The sequence below is a fragment of the Crocodylus siamensis genome, chromosome 4 (assembly GCF_052110815.1).
Source record: "Crocodylus siamensis isolate JL-2025a chromosome 4, ASM5211081v1, whole genome shotgun sequence".
Lineage (NCBI taxonomy): Eukaryota > Metazoa > Chordata > Crocodylia > Crocodylidae > Crocodylus > Crocodylus siamensis.
The window spans coordinates 247,339,138-247,354,589 of NC_143398.1; the positions used below are offsets into that span (position 1 = coordinate 247,339,138).

A 15,452-nucleotide genomic window follows, 5' to 3' on the forward strand; every position below is an offset into this window, starting at 1 on the left:
GTGTCTGCTCGGTGCCCCCGGGGGAGCGCTCGTTTCGACCCTGTGACCCGCCCGGGCACGCCCTGTTTTCTCTCTGCTTGTCCCCCGTGACCAGTCCACGTTTTTAAGGCGCTCGCCGCCCCTCGAGTGGCGCCGTGGCGGTTTTAGGTTTTTAAGCTTTTATGCTTTTAAGCCTCGATGCTTTCGAGCTCTTATGCCTTTCAGCTTTTTACGTTTTTAAGCCTGTACCACCTTACAGCTCTTAGCCTTTTAACCGCCCCCTTCTCCCGAGCGCTGGACGCCACGGCCGTCAGGCGATTCCCAGCGCCGGGCGCCGGGCGCGAGGACAGGACAGCGGCGAGCGGCGGAGCCCGCCCCGGGGAGGGCTACTTTCGGTCCTTGCCCGCCTCCCGTCGCGGGGCGGGCGCCTTGACGACCCGCGGCCGTCCTCCTCAGGCGGCCCCAGGGACTGGCGGCACTGTCGCGCGGCTGGCTGGGTTTCACAGCAGTGTGGCCCCGCCCCCGCTGGGGCACTGCGGTGCCCCCCGCTCCCGACCCGCAGCGGTGCCCGTCTGACCTGCAGCCCCCGCCCGCACTGGTGCCCCCGCCGGCCTCCCGGAGCCCCTCCCTCATCTCCCCCCCAGCCCTGGGCCGCGCCTGCGGGTGCTGGGTCCTGTCCCTCCCCGCGCCGGGCACAGCCCCGGGGCTGGGGGCGCAGGACGGGGGGAGCCCGAGGCCGGGGGGGGGTGCCGGTGACGCTGCCCAGCCCGGCTCAGCTCACCCGCCTCTTCTTAGCACCGGGGTGGGGCGGGGGCACTGGGTGAAGACACCCTCCCCCCAGCCTGGATCGCCTCCTCCTGGCCCCCGGCCCCCCAGCACTGCCAGTGCCCCTCGCTCCCGCCCCGCAGCCCCTGGCCCTGACCCCCCCTTCCCTCTGCAGGGCCCTCTGGTCCCCCCCCCGCCCGACTCCCCCCTGCCCGGTGCTCAGCCCAGTCTGCCTGGCACAGCTCCCCCAGCCCCCCAGCACTGCTCTCCCTGAGGCCGCTTGGGCGTGGAAGTGCCGGGGCAGCGTGGGGCGTGCACGGGCCAGCACACGGAATTGCACACGCATGCACCAGCCCCTTGCACGTGGGGGACGGGGCCCCCGCGCCGCGTGCCTGGGGCTGTGCCCTCCTGGGCCCGAACCTGGCGCCCCCGGGGGCCCGAGGCCTGGGCAGGGCAGCAGGTGCCGGACACCTCCCAGCTCCCTGGCTGTGGGCCAGGCGACCAGACCGGCCCCGTGGGGTGAGGGGCCCGGCGCTGGATCCCAGTGCCAGCAGAGTCCCGCTGCCGGGCGGGGGCTGGGCCGCGGCGGGTCCCCCCGGCCCTGTGCTCGCGCGCGGGGGAGTCCGTCCGAGGAATGTGACACATCAGACGGCAGCTGCCGCTTCGGGAGAGGGGGCAGAGACAGCTCCGCTCCCCGGGCTCCGCCACAGGCAGCTGAAGCCGGCACCGGAGCTGGGGCGGGGACGCCGGGCTTGCTGCGAGCCCCCGGAGCCAGCGGGGACGTAGGGGCTGCCCCGGGGGAGCGGGGCCCAGCACGTGGCTCCAACACCCCCTGCGCTGCAGCCTCCGTCGCTCTCTGCAGCCGCAACCTGAGCTCCCGGCTATAAATAGCCCCGTGCCTGGCGCAGCGGTGACCTTCGGGGGTCCGGCGGCCCGGGGGCAGGCTCCGGACCAAGCAGCACCAGCACCGGGCCCTGCCCTGCCCGCTGGCACGCGCCCAGAGCACAGCCCGGGGCCCGCGGGCGCGAGGAGCCATGCACCGAGCCCAGGCCGTCGGCAACCTGAGCAAGGCTGGGGATGAGCCGGGGCGGGCCCGGGCGGCACCGCCGAGCCCCGGCATCCCCCCGAAGCGGGCCAAGGTCGCAGCGGAGCCGGGCGGCTCCGTGGCCCCCGTCTTCGTGCGCAAGCTGAGGAACGCGGCCATCGGCACGGGCTGCGACATCCGGCTGCGCGTGGCGGCGGCCGGCAGCCCGCAGCCCCGGCTGCGCTGGTACAGGAACGACGAGCTGCTGCCGGGCGCCACGGGCGACGACTCCCTCTGGATCCGCAACTGCCGGGCACAGGACGCCGGCGTCTACACCTGCGTGGCCCGCAACGCCCGCGGCGAGGCCATGACCAGCGCCGTGCTGGCCGTCATCGACGTGGACGGTAGGCCGTGCGGTGCCGCGCCGCGCTGCGCCAGGGTGGGGCCGGGCGGGGGCCGCAGCCTGCGCAGCTGGAGCCGCAGCCGTGGGGCAGGGGGAGAGAGAGAGCCGTGGTCGTGGGGGCCGGGGCCACCGTGGGTCGACAGGGCCACAAGGCCTGGAGCTAAGCCAGGTGCATTGCGGGGCTGGCATAGGCCCTGATGGTGCTGGGGGCCCCAGAACTGCCCCTCAGCCTCCCTGGGGGAGCATGGGGGGGTCACTGCGCAGTGCTGTGTTTGGAGGCAGGAGCACTGCAGTGGAGGTGCCCATTGGCCCGTTCCAGTGTGGGCAGAGCCTGCAACATGGCAGCAGGAGATTTGATTGGTTGCTTATGATGTGGGCAGGGCCTGGGGCCCTGCAGTGAGGTTTCTGATTGGTTGGTTGTTGTGTAGGCAAAGCCTGGAAGATGGCAGTGGTGGCTCTGATTGGTCAGTTGCTATGTGAGCGGAGCCTGGAAGATAGCAGTGGGGGTTATGATTGGTCTGTTACAGAGTGGGTGGGGCCTGGGACACTGCAGTGGTGGGGGCTATAGGTCATTGCTCCCACTGCACCTCCAGTGTTCCCAGTATTGCCCCCAGCCCATTCATGTGGGGCCTTGCAGCAGCCCCAGAGCAGCACTGTCCCGGCTGGGGGAGTGACACTGCACTGTGGGAGAGGAGGGGCCCTACACTGCACTACACTGCACAGGGTGGCACTATGGGTCATGAGTCATGACCTTGTGGGCCAGCAGGGGGGCCTGGCACTGCAGCGGGGGGGGGGGGGGGGTGCATGCATTGCGTGACTTTGGAGCACCGAGCCCAGGCACTGCACTGTGACAGGCTGGGGGGCCCTGCGCAGTGGGGGTGGGCGAGCAGGGCAGTGCAGTGGGAGTGGCTCTGTGCTGCACTGTGGGGAGAGGGAAGGGCACAATGCCCTGTGGGGCCCAGGCTGGGCCATCTGCTCGGGGGCACCAGGCCTGACCCGAGTCCAGCCGCAGCCCCCCCGGGAGCTGGGTTCACGGCACTGTCGCACTGCCACCCCACGGTCCCATCTGGAGGGTCCCTGAGCCCCCGGGCTGGGAACGGGGCTGCCAGCGGAGCTGCCTCGGTGCCCAGTGCCGTTGGGGGCTGCGTCGGGCCTTGGCCCCAGACCCACGCACCCCACTGCCAGGGGGCCCTGCCTCCTTCCCCTACCCCCCAGCCCAGCTTGGCCTCCTTTCTCTCTGCCCTGTACCAGCTCTGTGGCTTCATGTCTTCATACACGCATGGGTACATGGGTAGATACACACATGTATGCATGCAGACATGTGCACAGACATGACCCCGAGCCTGGGATGCACATGTGCCCTTGTGCACATCCATGTAGGCTGGTGTGCATCTGCAAGTGCACACGTGTGCGTGGGCATATGTGCGAATGCATGTGCACATGTGAGCAGGCTGGTGCAAGCATGGGCTCTCTCCTGTCTCCCAAGGGGCTCAAGACCGGAGCTTGCCCTCAGCCCCCGGGTCTCGCCACCAGCCGTGTCTGCTCCCCTTGCGCCCGCAGCCCCGCGAGGCTTCTCGGGGCAGCTCCGGCTTGTGCGTGCCCTCCCGGAGGGGTGCAGCCGGTCGGGTGGGTGCAAGCGGGGGCCAGAGTCCACGAGGTGTCGCAGCCTCAGGAAGCTGGGGGCCGGGGGCTGCCCAGGCTCAGCCCTGCGTCCCCTCCCAGGGCCGGCTGTTGGGCCTCCTTGCACTGAGCAAGCCCGGGTGCCGGATGCTGCCCCTGGGCAGGGAAGTGCCTGATTTGTGGGGAGGGCAAAACCATGGAGTACTCCCCCCTGGCCCTGCTGTCTCTTCCCCCCTGTATTGGGAGGGCTGAGCCTGCACCTGGGGAGCCTGGTGCTTGACCCCAGGGTGGCTGTGACCCTCCCCCCCATGCCTCTGCCTGGCCCGGTGGATCTCGCCAGCTGCTACCGCCCCCCCAGAGCTGCCCGGCGCATGGTGCGGCCTGGCTGCTGCTGCCGGCCCCAGCCCCGTGCTCGGTGCAGCTGTCCAGTCCGTCACCCCTGCCCGCGGCTGGGGTATTTTTGCTGAGGAATGTGCAGCCCCTTGGATTCTCCCGGCCGCCAGGGTTGTGTTACACATCACGCAGTAAATAGTCCCCCCCGGCCTTTGGCAGGGCCGCTGCGCCTCCTGCAGCCCCCTCCCAGCATTTTGGGGTGCCCCCCACAGCATGCATGTACTCTGCAGTGCTGGTGGCACGTGTGTCTGGTGCACGGCTGCAGCGGCCCTGGCCTGGCCACGCACATATCTCTGCTACCAGGCTCCAACACCAGCCCCCGCCCCACTCGGCTCCCTGGCCGCTGGACCCAGCCACGGCTGTGGCAGGACGTGCTGCCCATGCCCGAGCTAGAACCGGGCTCGCCCCCCGCCGCCCTGGGAGCTGCCACGGCTCCAGGCGGTGGGGCGTGGGGAAGGCGTGGAGATGGCTGGGGGCTCGGCCCTGCCATTGCACCTTCACAGTGCCACGGGCACTGCAGGCTCGGGGGTCAGGCTGGCCCAGGGCTGGCAGTGCCGGGACGGTCCCGCAGACCCCAGCCTCCAGCCCACCTCTGCAAGCTGGCCGGCGGGCCGCATGCTGCTGCAGGACAGCGCGGGGCAGCCCCCGGCCCTGGAGTGCGTCGCATGGGCCACGCGGGTGGCCTGAGTGGCCGGAAGTGCCCCCCGCGGCCTGGCACCGGGAGAGCCGCGGCAGGTTTCCCCGTGGGCGGAGTGAGGCGCGGGCTGCCCAGCCCCGCGGGAGTTGGCCCCTGCGGCCAGCAGCTCCGAGCGCGCCCGCCGCCCGGGCAGGGAGGGCCGTGGCTCGGGGCCCGGAGCCGGGGCCTGGCGTGTCTGGAGACGGGATCCGGCCGCCGGGGCGCCCGCCTCGCCCGCGTGCTCTGCCCCGGCCCGGGGCCGCCGGGGGCTGGTGCCCCGAGGGCCGGCAGCGGGCACGGAGCTGCCGGCCGGGATCCTCCGCCTCCGCCCGCGCCGCCGCCGCCCCTCCCCCCGCGCGGTGCGGGGCGGGCGCGGATGCGCGGGGGGCGCGGGGCGGGGCGGGGCGGGCGCGCTGCGGAGACATGAAGAAGATCTGGGTGAAGAAGCGCTTCCAGGTGCGGCCGCCCCGGGGGCAGCGGGCAGCCTCCCCGCGGCTCGGGCCGGGGGCGGGGGCCGGGTACCGCGCGGGGGCGGGGGCCCCCCGCAGGACCGAGGCGTCCGGGCCGCGGGGGCGCTTGTCCCCGCACCGGCGGCTGCGAGCGGGAGCCGGGGGCGGCGGGCAGAGGCCGTGACCCTGGAGCCTGGCCCAGCCGGGCCTGCGGGAGCGGGAGCGGGAGCGGCCCCGGGCCTCTGCGTCCTGCCCGCGCGCGGTCCCCCTCCGCGGCCGGGCGCTGTGCCCGGGCTGGCTGGGACCTGGCGGGGCCTGGCGCGCCCGTTGGTGGCCCTCGATTGCGTTTTCATTTGTTAATGGGGCAATGATCGCTCGGGAGCGAGCTAATCTGCTCGTACATCTTCTGCCGGCCGGGAGGAGCCGGCGCTGCCTGCATACAGATCGGGCTCGGGCAGCGCAGCCCTCGCGCCTCCGTGCTGCACGCCGCGGCGTGGGCACGCGTGTGTGCACGGGTGCGTGGGTGTGTACGTGTGTGCGGGCTTGTGGCATATGTGCTTGGGCGTAGGCCTGCGGGGTTGCGTGGGCTTATGTCTGGTGCACATGAGCGGATGATTCTCTGTGTGTGTGCACGTGTGCATGCCCAGGTGTGCTCGTGTGTATGCGTGTGCCACTTTTCCCCTTGCACTTTCTCCCAGGCATCTGTGTCACAGGTCCCGGGTGCCCGCAGCCAGCTTTGGCCCGGACTGAGCCGAGGCCCTTCCTGCCCGGAGCAGCCCGCACGTGGGGCCGTGTGTCCGCCTGGCCCCCGCGGCACAGGTGGCCCCGGGGCTGCGGAGGGCAAGTGGAGCTGCAGCAGCCGCAGGCAGCACCCGTGTCTGGCCCTGGACACCGGGAGCCCGGCTGCGCTAGGCCATGGCCATGGCTGCTGGGCATGAGACATGCTGGGGCTCGGGGAGGCCTGAGCAGGGTCCCCGCTGCCCCTTCCCCAGGCCTGGAGCCTCTCCCCTTGCTCCCTTGGCTGCTCCGTTTGGCAAACCCTGCCCGGGCGCAGTGTGGGGCAGGGCCGGGGGTCCTGTGGCCACGTGGGGCAGGGCTGGGAGTCTCCTGGCCAGTGTCTGCCCATGGGCAGTGGGAGAGGGAGGGTCCCAGGGGGCTGGGAACAGACCCACGGGGGGAGTCTGCACGTCTTGGCAGTGTGACCCAGGCCTGCGTGTCTCGGGGGTGTGCAGGGCGGTGGCTGCATGTGCTGCAGGGGTCCGTGCATGTGTGTGTGTGTGTGTCTCAGGTGCCTGTGTGTGTGCAGGGGCACGTCTGTGTGTTTGGGTCCCAGATGTTCACGTGTTCAGGGATGCATGCATGTGTGCGCATGTCTCAGATGTCTGTGTGTGTGCAGGGATGCATGTGCATGTCAGAGGTGTCAGTACGTGTGCAGGGATGCACGCTTGTGTGTATGTGGCAGGGGTGTCCACATGCATACAGGGGTGCATGTGTGTGTATCAGAGGTGCCCGTGGGTGCCCGGTGGCAGGCGTGCAGCAGCCGGGTGCAGTCTCGGGGGTCCCCTGCCTGGGCAGGGCAGCTGTGGCCTGGGGCCCCGCGGCCTGGCTGAGTCCTGCTGCCGTGTGCCCGCACGCTCCAGTCCGCACCGAGGGGATCCTGGTGCAGGCCCGCGAAGGGCCCGCCTGGCTTGGGCCATCCTGGTTGTCCTCTCACTGGCTGCCCGTGCCCTACAACCCCTGCCCCTGCCCCTGCCGCCGGCTTGCTGTGCCCCATAGCAGCTCCCCCAGCCTGCACTGTCTCCGCGCTGGGCCAGGCTCCGGTTGGGGCTGGGGTCCCCGGGCCCCCCACTCTTGCTGCCTGCGCTGCCCGACCCCGGATCATGCTCTCCTCTCTCTTCCTTTGCAGAAAACTGGGCACTCGCGGCGCTTTGGGCGCTTCACGCATGGTGCGTTGAGTTACCCGCATGCGGCCCCCACCCCCCGAGCGTGACCGGTGCCCCGGGCTCACGGTCCAGCCTCCCCTGTCGTCCCCGGGGTCAGCAGCTGGCGGGCGCACGGGGGGCAGTTGCACAGACAGACCAAGGAGCCTCGGCACCGTGTCCCCACCTGCCAGGCCGGCCTTGCCCACGCGGCGCGGCGGAGCGACGTGGGGCCCCCGCGGCAGAGCCCAGAGCTGCCCCCGCCTTGGGGCTCCTGGGGGCGGGGGTGGTCCGTGCGGCGCTGGCCGGGCTCTGCCGGGGTGGGCTGGAGCAGTGCCCTGACGGGGGCCCAGCAATGCGGGGGCGGGGCGGGGGCTCCAGTCTGGAGCACCCCTGAGCCAGGGTCGGTGCCAGGGGGTGGGCAGGCCAGCCGCGTGCTGCAGCGGGCAGGGTGGTGACTCCTCCTGGGCGGCTGAACTTGGGTTGTGTCCCGCGGGGTTCAGGCCGTGTCACGGGGGCCAAGCGTGGCCGGCTGCAGGTCTCGGACGGGCGGCTCCGGGTCGGTGCGGGCTCGGCGCTGGCTCTGGGGCAGCGCTGGTTCCTCCCGCCGTCACGGAGGTCCCCGGCCCCAATGGCTGGGGACAGCGGGGCCCTGGGGCTGCCCGAGTATGCCAGCGATGCGACGGGGGTCTCGCCGTGATCCGGTTGGGGGCACCGGGGCTGGGGGCGCCGGGGGAGGCCGTGTGCGTGTGCATGGCAGCACAGTGCCCGCATGTTCATGTGTACACGCGTGTAGCTGGACAGGCGTGAGCATGGGCAGGTGGACTCTGTGCGTGTCCCTGGCGGGTTGCCGTGAGTGTGAGCACTCTCACGTGGTGCCACGTGGGCAGAGCGGGGTGGCCGCGGCTGGGGCTGTGCCTGGCGGGGCCTCAGCCCCGCAGGGTCTTGGCTGGAGGCTCTTGGTCCCGCTCACGCCGCCCTGGGGGGCGGGCAGGGGTTTGCCCCCGGCTCCGCCTGCCCGGCCGGGGCCGTCCCCTCGCTCTGCGGCGGGGCACGGCCTGGGCCTGGGCTCTCCCGGGGGCTCTCGGCGTCTCTGGGCCTCGTCGCTGCACATGGGGCTGGGGGTGTCAGGACGGGCTCCAACCTGGCATGTCTGCGGGGTCGGGCTGGGCTGTGGGGAGCTCTTGGGGGGCAGGACTTACTGCCCCCCAGGGCACAACTCAGACCTGGCTCCCCCTTGCCCCTGGGGCAGGGGTTGTGGCCTGGCTCTCATGCCGGGCTGCCCCGGGGTGGTCCGCGTATCCGCCCCCCGGCAGCGCTGACCCCGCGGCGCCTCCCGGGACCCGCCTGCCCGCTCCCAGGCTGCGCCGTGCGTGCCCCTCGCCCCGCCCCGCCCCGCCCCGCCGGTGCCCAGGCCCCGCGGCCCGCGCCTCGCAGGCTGGGCCGATAACCGGCTGTTGATGTCTCTCTCTCTCTTGCTGCCCCTACGGAAGCGAAGTTTTCCGCTCCTGCAGGAAGCAAAGCTACGGTAGGCTTGCCCCCGCCCGCGCCCGCGCCCCCCTGCCTCTGCTCCCCGCCGCGACGGGGCCCGGTGCCAGGTGGGCGCAGCCCTGCCGGCCCCTCACGCCGCCCGTCTGTGCCCCCAGACTCGGAGACCGGCGAGGACGAGGCCAGCGACCCGCAGGGGACGGCGCGCGGCGAGCTGCAGGATGACGCCGCCCTCAGCACCCCCACGGGTGAGCGGGCGCGGGGGCAGGGGCGGGCGCGCGGGGACGCGGCACCTCCCGGCCTCGTGCTGCTACACCGGCTCCGTCCCGGCGCAGGCGAGTCGGACACGCTGGTGGACGCCTCGGTGAGCTCGACGCCCACGTCCGCCCCGGGGCCGCCGCCGGCGGACGAGCGCTCCAGCGGCTCGGGCAGCCAGCAGACGGTGGTGGAGCGGCAGACGGACGCCGGCCCCCCGGCCCGAGGGCCCTACCTGCGCCCCGGCGGCGCGCCGCTGCCCAGGCAAGCACACGCGCCGGCCCCCCGCGGCGCCGGCATCCGGCACCTGGGCGTGGAGCCGCTGGTGCGGGCCTCGCGGGCCGACGTGGCGGGCGCGGGCTGGGGGTCGGAGGACAGCCTCTCGGTGGGCAGCGACCCCTACGGCAGCGCCTTCAGCCTCTACCGCGGGCGGGCGCTCTCCCTGCACGTGTAAGTAGCGGGGGGCGGGGGGGCTCACGCCGGGGCCATCACCTCCCGCCCGCCCCCGCGCCCCACCGCCATCGTCCTGCCGCCCGCCGGGGTCTTCCTCTGGCTGCTTCCTTCCCCGCCGCCGCCGAGGACGGGGCCTCTGAGCGCTGCGCCGGCCGGCCCGGGGGAGAGGCTGGGCAGCCGCGGGGGGGTCCTGGGGCGGCGGCTGGAAGGGGCCGGGAGTCGCAGGTGCCGCCCTGACCGCCGGTGCGGGCAGGGTCTCGGGGATGTGGCTGTGGGGCAGGGCCGGGGTCTGCCCAGTGCCCGGCGCAGTGCTCAGACTCCCCGCCGCCCCCCATCGCCTGTTCCTTCAACCTCCATCTCCCCTCCATGCTCGAGGCTCGTTGCGTTGCACCCCGGCCCGTGGTGGGTGCTCCCCGGTGCGGGGGCTGGGAGGGCGCCTGCTGAAGAAGCCGGGGTGGGGGGTCTGACTGTGCCGCAATCCCAGTCCCAGCCCCCAGGGCCGACCACGGCTGCGTGCCCCCCCACCCCCCCGGTCCCGGAGCACTGCCCGGGTGCAGCCGGGTCGGCGCCCGCCCCGCAGGGCCCGGGCAGCCCCCGGACGCCGGAGCATGGGGCTCACCTGCCCCCCCCGGGTGCCCGGGGCACGGGCCCCAGGCGGGCCCCCATCCTCGTCCGCCCCCAGGGTGACCTGCTGCCGCGTCCCACACCGGGCACAGGCCAGCGCTGGATGCTGACGCTGCCCATCCTGTCCCGCCTGCAGCAGCCTCCCCCAGGGCGGGTACCGGCGGGACGACACGGACGCCGGCTCCTCCGCCCGCTCCCCGCAGCCGGGCGCCGAGCCCCTGCCCGCCGCGCCGCTCGGTGCCAAGCCGCCCGCGCGGCGCTCGGCCTCGCCGCGGCCCGGCTCCACGCCCCTGACGCCCCGCAAGAAAGCGGCGATGCCGGCCGAGTACCGGGACACGGTGCCCGAGGAGCTGGAGGAGAAGCTGCACAAGCCCAAGTCGTCGGGGCCGTCGGTGAGCAGCACGCAGGGCTCGCGGCCGCCCACGCCCCTCAGCGAGGCCTCGGGCCGCGTCTCGGTGCTGCGCGGCTCGCCCAGGCTGGCGCGCTCGGGCTCGCGGGTCTTCGAGAAGCTGCGCGGCTTCGAGGAGCGGCGCCGCAGCCTGGACCAGAGCGACAGCCCCCTCCCGGGGCACGCCTGGCTGCCCCTGCGCAAGGCCCGCTCCGTGGACCTGGCCGTCCGCGCCGGGGCTGGCGCAGGCACCGCGGCCTCCGCCTCGCCCAGCGGCTCGCGGGAAGACCTGCGGGAGGGCACGCGCTCCGAGCTGGGCGGCGTGGCCTGCCGGCGCCTGGCCCTGCGCCACAAGGCCGCCTCCCTGGACGAGCGGCGCCGAGCCGCCGAGCTGGAGCTCAAGTTCTCCGCGGAGCTGAGCCGCATCAAGTGCAGCGTCTCCAAGCAGCAGCTGCGGCGCTCGCAGGAGCTGGCCAAGACCCGCGAGCCCGTGGGCGCCCCCGAGCCCGCGGCCCCCCGCGTGGTGCAGAAGGCGCAGCCCGTGCACGCCGCCCCGGCTGCGCACGCGCCAGCCGCACAGGCGCCCGCCGAGAACACGCGTGTCATCCAGCAGCTGGCCCTGTCCAGCGTGGGGATGGCGGGGCCCCGCGAGGAGCCGGAGCCGGGCGCCACGAAGGCCGCGCGCAAGCCGCTGGTGCGGAGCTGCGCCACGGCCGGGGCGCTGGAGGGGGACGGTGCCCGCCGGCCCGGGCAGCAGCAGGAGGGCACCGGCGAGCTGCGGAGGAGGCTGGAGCAGTGCCCGCTGGCACAGGCCACCCCACTGGGCCGCAGGGACCTCGCGGGCACTGGGCCCCCGGGGGCCGCCGTGTGCCCGGGCGGGGCGAGAGCCGGCCACGACGCCCGGGGCCCGGGGGTGGCGAGCGAGGCCCCGGCCCCCGTCCGGCCACCCGGCCAGCCACACCGCAAGCGAGACGCGGCCGCCGAGACGCGGTTCCTGCCCTGGGCGCGGCCCGGCCTGGAGCACGAGGGCAGCCTGGAGCGCCGGGCGTCGGGGCCGCGCGGCACGCGGGAGCCTGAGCGGAGGCCGCCGCGGGTGGGCGACAGGAGGGATGGTGCCGCGCCGGCCGCCGAAGGAAGAAGCGCCCGGAGTAAGGGGAAGGGGCGCCGGGTCCGGCCCACCTCCCCGGAGCACGGTAGGGCCGTCGCTGCGCCGCCACGGTCCCGCGCAGACCCCCGGGGCTGGGCACTGGGCACCCCCGCTCTGCGGGAGACGCGAGGGCGCTCCCGCCCCGGCCCCGCTCAGCCAGCGCCTGCGCTGCGCTCTCCCGGCAGAGTCCTCGGACGACTCCTACGTCTCGGCCGACGAGGACCCGCTGGAGGCGCCCGTCTTCGAGATCCCCGTCCAGGACACGGCCGTGACCGTGGGGGGCGAGGTGCTGCTCAAGTGCATCGTCACTGCCAACCCCTGCCCCGAAGGTGAGGGCCCCGGGGGCAGCTGGGCCGTGGCCGAGCCCGCGTGGCTTGCGAGTTGCTGGGTGCCTGCTGGGCCCTGACACCGGCTCCCCAGACGGCCACAGCAGTGTCACTTTGCTGGGGAGGGGCGGGGAGGGCTCGTTAGCTCGGGTTCCCAGGTCCGCGTTAGGTGGGAAGCACTGAGTCATCCGCTGCGCAGCGCGAGCTCGGGGGCAGCCCGGCCCGGCCCCGGGGCAGCCAGCGGCAGTGGAGCAGGGGCCACATGGGCCGGCCGGGGGCTGTCTGCGGCCTCTGCTGGGGCTCCTGCCAGGACCCTGGGGCAGACCTCACAGATCTGGAGCCGCGCCCCTGGCCCCTCTTGCCCTCCGGCTTCGGGGTCACCCCTCGCTCGTGGAAGCCCCCCCAGGGGTCAACCCCTTGCCTGCCAGGCAGCAGGGCCTTGCAGCGGGTGCAAGACGTCGGTCCCCTGGCAGGGCCAGAGAACCCAGGAGTCCTGAGCCCCCCTCCACCCCCCGTGCTGCCCCGAGGAGCCCAGGCCGGGCCGGGCCTTTGTGCGAGCTGCGGGGCAGAGCTGGGGCTCAGGGCTCCCGCGGCCTGGGCATCTGCCCTCACGGTGCCCTGGGGCCTGATCCTGCCCCTGTGGGAGTCCGGTGGGCTCCAGCGTGACCTTCCCGCCCTGCTGTGCCCCCAGTGTCGTGGCGCAAGGACGGGGTGCCCCTGCGCAGCTCGGTGGCGCGGCCCATCCGGGCGGAGGGTGAGCGCCACACGCTGCTGGTGCGCGGGGCCCGGGCGGCCGACGCCGGGCTCTACACCGTGGCGGCCGCCAACGAGGTGGGCGAGTCCTGCTGCAGCGCCATCCTCACCGTGCGGCCCGGTGAGTGTGGGGCGGCCTGCCAGCTGGCCGCGGTCCCGAGGCATCCGGCTGCCTTACCCTACAAGGCGCTGCCTGAGCCCGGAGCTGACGTGCGCCAGCCCCGGCTCCACTTCCTTCCCCGCGGCCCCGATCCTGCTGCAGGGACCGGCGTGGGGACTGGGGGAGGTCCCTGGGGGTGCAGAAGTCACCAGTGGTGCCCCTGAGCTTGGCTGTCCTGTGGGCACTGGTTGGGGGGGTGCTTTGGGACCCGCCAAGCCTCCCCACATAGGGCTGGCAGTGGTGGGACCCCGTGCCTGGGTGGGGAGGGGCTGGGCCAGGCCAGGGGGGCTGTGGGGGTGCACCGCAGCTGGGATGCAGTCGCCTGAGCCGCCTGGTGAGTGCCCTGGTCCTGGCCTCCCCGGGCCCCGACGTGCCCTCGCTGCCCCGGCTCCTGGCCACAGTCAAGGTCAGGGTCACAGGTCGGGCGCAGCTCGGCCCCTCGTCCTTGCTCCGCGGCGAGGGGCTGCGGGGCTGGGCAGGGTGGGGGTCTCTGCAGCTGGAGCGGGTGCTCAGCTGAGCTGGGCGTGTGTCCCGTGGCAGCGCTGCCCACGCCCTGGCACAGTGCCCCCGCGCCCCCCCGGCCCCTGGCCAGCCCGGTGGCCTCGGACGAGGAGTATCTGAGCCCGCCGGAGGATCTGCCCGAGCCTCCCGCCCCCCGGGCTCGCGCCCCGGACCCCGGCATCAAGGCGGCGCCAGCCTTCGAGGTGAGCGGGGCGGGGGCGGGGGCCGGGCCGGCGAGGGGGGCAGGCCTGCGCCAGGGCTCCGGGCACCCCGCCCGGCACAGCTCCCTGACATCCCCTCCGCAGACGACGCTGTCGGACCAGGCGGTGCTGGAGGGGCAGGACGTCAGCATGAGCGTGCGGGTCCGTGGGGAGCCCAAGCCCATCATCTACTGGTGAGCGCGGGGCGGGCAGGGGGTGGCAGGACCCCCGGGGACGCGGCTGCGGTGCTGCCGCGGGGCCTGACCGCGCTGTCCCGGCCCAGGCTGAGGAACCGGCAGCCGGTGAAGTACGGGCGCCGGCACCGCGCGGCGGAGGAGGAGGATGGCGGCGCCTTCACGCTACGCATCGCGGCGGCCGAGCTCGCCGACTCCGGCTACTACGTCTGCAAGGCCATCAACGAGTACGGCACGCGGCAGTGCGAGGCCAAGCTGGAGGTCAGAGGTAACGCAGCCAGGTCCTTCTGCCCCTCCCCGGAGCCCCGCGGCAAGAGCCTGGGCCCGGGCACGGCTCCTCCAGGCTGCGGGCGCAGCTGGGTGGGCAGGCGGGGGTCTTGTCCACACCGCCCGGCCCTGCCGGTGCCCCCCACTCCCGACCCGCAGCCCCTGGCCCCCCAGCCCTGCCGGTGCCCCCCACTCCCAACCCACAGCCCCTGCCCCCGCAGCCCTTCCAGTGCCCCCCACTCCCGACCCACAGCCCCTGCCCCCCCCAGCCCCCTGCCCCCCCAGCCCTTCCGGTGCCCCCCACTCCCAACCCGCAGCCCCCTGCCCCCCCAGCCCTTCCGGTGCCCCCCACTCCCGACCCGCAGCCCCCTGCCCCCCCAGCCCTTCCGGTGCCCCCCACTCCCGACCCGCAGCCCCTGGCCCCCCAGCCCTTCCGGTGCCCCCCACTCCCGACCCGCAGCCCCTGGCCCCCCACAGCCACCTGCCCCCCCAGCCCTTCTGGTGCCCCCCACTCCCGACCCGCAGCCCCTGGCCCCCCTGGCCCCCTGCCCCCCCAGCGCTTCCGGTGCCCCCCACTCCCAACCCGCAGCCCCCTGCCCCCCCCAGCCCTTCCGGTGCCCCCCACTCCTGACGCGCAGCCCCTGCCCCCCCGCAGCCCCCTGCCCCCCCCAGCCTGGCCTGTGCCCCCCACTCCTGACCCACAGCCCCCTGCCCCCCCCAGCCCTTCCGGTGCCCCCCACTCCTGACGCGCAGCCCCTGCCCCCCCGCAGCCCCTGCCCCCCCACAGCCCCCTGCACCCCCAGCCCTTCTGGTGCCCCCCACTCCCGACCCGCAGCCCCTGGCCCCCCAGCCCTTCCGGTGCCCCCCACTCCCAACCCGCAGCCCCTGGCCCCCCAGCCCTTCCGGTGCCCCCCCCTCCTGACCCGCAGCCCCTGGCCCCCCAGCCCTTCCGGTGCCCCCCACTCCCGACCCGCAGCCCCTGGCCCCCCAGCCCTTCCGGTGACCCCCACTCCCGACCCGCAGCCCCTGGCCCCCCAGCCCTTCCGGTGACCCCCACTCCCGACCCGCAGCCCCTGGCCCCCCAGCCCTTCCGGTGCCCCCCACTCCCGACCCGCAGCCCCTGGCCCCCCACAGCCACCTGCCCCCCCAGCCCTTCTGGTGCCCCCCACTCCCGACCCGCAGCCCCTGGCCCCCCTGGCCCCCTGCCCCCCCAGCGCTTCCGGTGCCCCCCACTCCCAACCCGCAGCCCCCTGCCCCCCCCAGCCCTTCCGGTGCCCCCCACTCCTGACGCGCAGCCCCTGCCCCCCCGCAGCCCCCTGCCCCCCCCAGCCCTGCTGCTGCCCCCCACTCCTGACCCGCAGCCCCCTGCCCCCCCACCCTGCCGGTGCCCCCCACTCCCAACCCACAGCCCCTGCCCCCCCAGCCCTTCCAGTGCCCCCCACTCCCGACCCGCAGCCCCTGCCCCCCC

At 74.5% G+C, this 15,452-nt stretch overlaps 1 protein-coding gene across 1 annotated transcript in view; it reads left to right on the top strand.

Annotated features, from left to right (window-relative positions):
- Nucleotides 1–1,634: 1,634 nt before the first annotated feature.
- Nucleotides 1,635–15,452, top strand: part of SPEG (striated muscle enriched protein kinase) — a 32,803-nt gene continuing 18,985 nt past the window's right edge. The window contains 12 exon segments of the mRNA XM_090046218.1: nucleotides 1,635–2,172; nucleotides 7,216–7,255; nucleotides 8,722–8,756; nucleotides 8,875–8,964; nucleotides 9,052–9,421; nucleotides 10,185–11,629; nucleotides 11,769–11,912; nucleotides 12,601–12,785; nucleotides 12,787–13,228; nucleotides 13,363–13,526; nucleotides 13,629–13,717; nucleotides 13,807–13,985. Coding sequence (XP_089902344.1) covers nucleotides 1,779–2,172; nucleotides 7,216–7,255; nucleotides 8,722–8,756; nucleotides 8,875–8,964; nucleotides 9,052–9,421; nucleotides 10,185–11,629; nucleotides 11,769–11,912; nucleotides 12,601–12,785; nucleotides 12,787–13,228; nucleotides 13,363–13,526; nucleotides 13,629–13,717; nucleotides 13,807–13,985 — 3,577 coding nt within the window. The 5' untranslated portion in view covers nucleotides 1,635–1,778.